The 5,770-nt window shown below is 41.9% G+C and overlaps 1 protein-coding gene across 1 annotated transcript; it reads left to right on the top strand.

The window, feature by feature from the left end:
* Positions 1–546: 546 nt before the first annotated feature.
* Positions 547–5,492, top strand: aoc2 (amine oxidase copper containing 2). The gene is made up of 4 exons (XM_080855962.1): positions 547–2,121; positions 3,874–4,159; positions 4,389–4,521; positions 4,799–5,492. Exons 1-4 carry the CDS (start codon positions 549–551, stop codon positions 5,078–5,080), a joined length of 2,274 nt encoding a protein of 757 aa, XP_080712088.1. The 5' UTR covers positions 547–548; the 3' UTR covers positions 5,081–5,492.
* The last annotated feature ends 278 nt before the right edge of the window (positions 5,493–5,770 follow it).

The following is a 5,770-nucleotide window of genomic DNA, read 5'->3' as shown; positions in this document are numbered from 1 at the left end:
TCACAAATTTACCCCCAAAACGACTACTGTTCACAACCTTTGACAGAGATTGAGACATAAACTGAACGTATGCTGATGCCATTATCACAAGTCTCTGAGTCTAATTGCATTATGTTAGACACAAGCTGAGAAATTAACTGTCCCGCGTTACAACTCCTGCATGGTGTCCATGTAGTCATCATTTTATTCTAGGCCTTTAATGTGCTTATTTGTTTTGTATATTGAAACTATGTTTCCTATAGCGTCTGCCATCATCAGTCAGTTTCATATCCTGCATATGGGTTTTTATTCAACACGATTTGCATTTCTGTTAAGAACAGACGGCGAACTCAAATGAATAACTGCTATAGTTCATGGTCGAAATTAAGTGCGTGTGTGCTGGTTTTACGTTTTCAAGAGCTCCTGGAGATGCATTAAAGGCTTGACTAGAGACGGAGAGAAGTGGGTGTGGTTTCTGCATAACCAATTCAATCCACTGCCTTTTGCGCGAAACCAAACTCTCACATGTTTTCCTCAGCCCTCACTTCCCGAAGAACTACTTGTGAAGGATGGTTGCCCAAGTTACAAATTCGTTGGTCAAATGCATCTTGGTACTGTTCGCTCTTGTTTCGGTTATTACCAACATTGTGTTAATATGCCTGAACTCCAGTAGGGTACCTAAATGCCAGACCTCCCAGAAAATCTGGAAATACCAACACAATGACCACGGTTCGATATTTGCAGACCTGTCAGAGGATGAATACCAAAAAGTCCGGGACTATATGTGGGCACAGAAGAGTTTGGGAATATCACGCTCTGCCACAGCCAAACCCTCGGAGAACTTTATTTTTCTGATCGATTTAGTGCTCCCGAAGAAAGCTGATGCGCTCCGTTATTTGGATGAAAATGTCCCTAAGCCAGCTAGGGAAGCATCAGTGGTGGTTTTCTACGGCTCCAATGGGTACATTAAGGAATATGTGGTGGGCCCACTTGGAGGTGTGCTCACCCATCGAGATGTAACGAAGGAGAAGTACGATCTGGCCGAGTTTAAAATAACCGCACGCCCCGTCACCATTGGCGAATATGTGCAGCTTTTTGAATTCATGTCTCGTGAGGTGTTTGCGACATTGGAGGGAATACTGAAGGAAAGTTTCGGCTACAGCGCTAAGAAGCCACTGAGTATGTTTGAGGGAATGCCCCGTGGGGTGAGCACTGGGGACAGAGAGACATGGGTGTCTTTTTTTCGGGACATGAGCGGGATGTATATCCATCCAGTTGGTTTCGAAGTGTTGATAAACCACCAAAGCGTCAACTCATCCCATTGGTATCTACAGAAATTGCTTTACAATGGTCAATACTTTGATACAATTGAGGAATTGAAAAACTCATATAAGAATGACAATGTAACTAAAATAGTTTACAAGAAAATTCCTAACTACGCCTCCTTAAAACCTCGCAGTAAACCGATAGGTATTGGTCCCCAGCAGTTTTACCCTCAAGGTAAACGCTTTAGTGTTAAGGATAACCAGGTTATGTACATGGATTGGGCTTTTGCGTTTGGAATGAGCTCTCTGACCGGCATGCGAGCATTTGATATAAAGTTTAGAGGAGAGAGAATTGCATATGAACTCAGTGTTCAGGAGGCAATGTCTGTCTATGGGTCAGTAACACCTGGCATGATTCTCACCAAGTTCCTCGACTCCAGTATTGGTATTGGCCGCTTTGCGCATGAGTTGGTGCGTGGAGTCGATTGCCCGTATGGAGCTACCTACATAGACACGAACCGTTACATCGACGTGAATCAACCACACCGGTTCAGAAATTCAATCTGTGTTTTTGAGCATGACATTGGCAGGCCATTGCGCAGACACTTCTCTGACTTTTTTCATAACAAATACGGAGGTCTGGCAAACAGTGCTTTAGTGATCAGAAGCATCACTGCCATTGGGAATTACGACTATATCTGGGACTTCATATTTTACCAGAGCGGATCCGTTGAGGCCAGGGTGCATGCCACAGGTTACATATCATCATCTTTCAAAATGGATGGGAGTTTACGATATGGCCACCAGGTTGCAGAAAACACCCTGGGGAATATCCACACTCACTTCATTAACTTCAAAGTGGACCTAGATATCCTGGGTGAGTATTGATTTTTTTGGGTAGGATTGTGGCATCACACAATATCAGCGTTTGACCTTACCTTTAACATATGGAAATGTCTTGCTCACTAGTAATATCATACCATCACTAGCGTGCGCAATGCTTTTAGCCATGCGTTTATAATTGCTTGTTAAATCCGTATGTTATGTTTTCCGTGCGGTTTGTATGTTTGTTAGGCTGTTTGTCAGCATAATTACGTATTAAACTTCCGGCCTGATGTTCAGGAATCTTCGTGGAAGGGTGAAGCATGGGCCGAGGAAGAACCCATTACATTTTTGAGCGGGTTCTAATCACGGGGCGGTTCCACGGAGAGTGTTTCACATTCGTAAACATTGCGTGATAGGGGATTTGGCCTTGGCGGAGGTCTTCACTCAAGTGTCCTTCTGAATAATGTAATGGCGAACAGTCCCCATAGGCTCAGTGTCCAATTACATCTTTTTTCTGTTGCCGACTGAAAAATTGCAAATAGTGATGAACTCATGGTTACCCAGATTCTAGAGCCATGCTGAACAATGAAAAATCTAAGAAAATGAAATCACACACGAATGAAGTCTTTTAGATTCTACATAATATTCTGAAAGACTGTGGAACTCATTTGGGCCACATTTGTCTACATCTAGCTATCTTTGACGAACTTGCATATGCCATGGGAAGAGGCAGCGTTATACAAGGTGGATTTTACGTGTTTTATTTATCGACTAATAACCGAACGACTAAACTAATTTACGAACGCACCGCTTTGATACTTTCTGCTTGATTGGTGTCTTAATTCACATATAGATAATGAGTGACAGACTCGACACACTAAACTAACTTTGAGAAAGGTAAGGAGGTCGCACGCAGACACCTTTGACCTTGGTATTTAAAAGACCCTGCTTATGACCTTGGACTTAAAGTCTAATGGATGTACATGCTACAGCACCAAGAACAGCTGTGTTATTGAGGTTCTGCTTTCAGCAGATGGTGTCCCTAAGGCATTTCTACATATGGTTTCTGGCAGACAGTATTATAACCAATAAGGGTTGTGGGTGTTGTGGAGAGGATGAGGTAATCTACCATTCCATAAAATATGTTTAAGTGCTGTGGCCCCGTTTCAAATTGTGTTACCAGTTTTTGCTAGTACACACAATCCATACAGAATACCAATAGAATAAACGAATGGGGAGCATTTTTTACTCATTGCTCTTAAAGTAAAATTACATGGAGGTTTGTATACATACATGGATAATTGCATTTTAATTGTGGTTTCCAATGTGTTCTACTACATTTCTCTTGTGGAATAGAAGTGGGATCCGAAGGCTGTCTCAATTTGTTGAATATGCTCATATTTGGAGTCTCAGAATTAAATATTCTTGTCCTTCTGTTTCTGAAGGGTCCACATATGTTTAGAAAAGGCGTTCAATTCAAATCAATACAAGTCAATTCAAATCAATTCAATTCAATTCAGTTTCAATTTAGTTTCAATTTAGTTTTCAATTTCATTCAATGTTTCACAGACACAAATGAAGTCATGACCACTATCATTGACATAGTTGTGCTCTGGTTCATTAATCATATTTTTCAAAGTGGCAAGTGGTGAAACAAGAGCCATTGCCCTTACGTCTTAATCATTCAAATCATTCAAGAACTGCAACCACAGTGTATAAGCTACTATGGATGACCTACATTTCCATCTATCTATCTATCTATCATCACCTTATTTCACAAAACATTCCATCCAATCCTTCAAAGGTGTTAAGAATGTCTTCCAGACTAAAGACATGACTTATGAAGAGGTGGAACTGCCATGGAAGCCAGAGAGGAAGGCCAAGGTCCCTCGGCTGGTGGAGAACCAGCTTAGCACAGAACAGGAGGCCGCTCTGCGCTACGGCCAGCCTATGCCCCGCTATCTACACGTGGCCAGTGACCGCACTAACCGCTGGGGTCACCAGCGCTCCTATAAGATCCAGGTGGTCAGTTTTGCGGGGGAACACCTCCCGGAGAGCGAGCCGGAAGAGAGGTCCATGTCCTGGGCAAGGTGAATTTCTTCCTCTCACTCCCATTTTTATTTTCTTCACACTCCTTGGTGCTCGTCCCAAACTTAACCCCGGCCCTAATCTAACCCCACCCTCCATGTAGTAAGAGTATTTCTTTCTCTCTCTCTCTCTCTCTCTCTCTCTCTCTCTCTCTCTCTCTCTCTCTCTTTCTCTCTCTCTCTCTCTCTCTTTCTCTCTCTCTGTCTCTCTTTCTCTCTCTCTCTCTCTCAGATACAAGGTGGCCATCACCAAGCATAAAGATGAGGAGCAGACCAGTAGCAGCCTCTATAGCCAGAATGACATGTGGTCGCCTGCGGTAGACTTCAGCAAATTCATAGCAGATAATGAGTCCATTGTAAATGAGGTGAGTGGTAAAATTACTTATTAACTTTCTTTCTTCAGTTATGCTCAAAGTATGTTCATGTTTCAGGACGTCAGCTGTTTATTTCTCATATGGAAATGTACAGATAGCATATCTCTTTCTACCTTTCGAACATTTTAACACAGAAATGTACCACAGATATTCCATGTAACATCTAGTCTTTAAGTAACTACAGCTTAATACATTTCGAGATTTGGGCATTTTGAGATTTTGTGTCTCAACCTAAATGTTGCTCATTGGCTCTCTATTTGTCTCTCAGGATCTCGTTGCCTGGGTAACTGCAGGCTTCCTGCACATTCCACATGCAGAGGATATTCCCAACACAGTGAGCGTTGGCAATGGCGGCGGCGTGATTTTGAGACCACACAACTATTTTGACGAGGACCCGTCCATCCACTCACCCGACGGGGTGTTCTTCGAGCCAGGCTCCGAGAACAGCTGTGAGTACAACAAGATGGCCTGCCTGAAGGATGACATGTGCACACCCACGCTGGATCCATTCACATACCACGGGTTCGAGGGTGTGATGAACTTTGAGTAAAATTGAAGGAGAGTTTGTCTGTTTGTTTTTCAAAAATCTCAGGATTTTAAATCTGGACTAACCAAATCAGAAACATGAGTTAAATATGCGTCTGAAATGCTCTGAACTGTATGAAATTATATAGAGGTTTCATTTTGAAGGACCTAACTCAATCATTAACATGTGCCTGGGCAGCAATGCTCTGAGTGGTTATGTGAAGTTTGTATGCATATGGTATTGTTTTAGTCTGATACTTATTTTAAAGAATAAAAAAACTGCCTTTATGTAGTTTATGTAAATATGATAGCATTTGGACCATAGAAGGTTTTCTTTTTTATTAATTTGTACCGTCTTACACAATTGATAACCACTACTGATGTTAATGATATACATTATTCCTGTTGAATGTTTTTTTTTAAAGGTTTTGAATAAAGCACAGACATTTGGTAAATGATTGCTGGAATGACTTCATTAAACAAAGACAATAATCTCTATCAGACAGCTTACCCACCTCTGTTGCCAACATGTGAGTTTAATCAACTGGTGTGCTGAACAGTGAATTCTTCTTTCCTGAGAACTTTATTGTGTTACTCCTTGACACCCAGAAACCCTCTCAAGGGAACTCAAGTTCCCAGGAACTCCTCTTGACTGTTAATGAAACCCAGTGTTTCAGTTTCAAACCTTTTTACTCTGGGGATGGAACTAGAAAGA

The sequence above is a fragment of the Sprattus sprattus genome (genome assembly GCF_963457725.1).
Source record: "Sprattus sprattus genome assembly, chromosome: 18".
NCBI classification, from domain to species: Eukaryota; Metazoa; Chordata; class Actinopteri; order Clupeiformes; family Clupeidae; genus Sprattus; species Sprattus sprattus.
The sequence above is the reverse complement of the archived record's forward strand: the minus strand, read 5'-3'. Positions and strand labels throughout refer to the sequence as shown.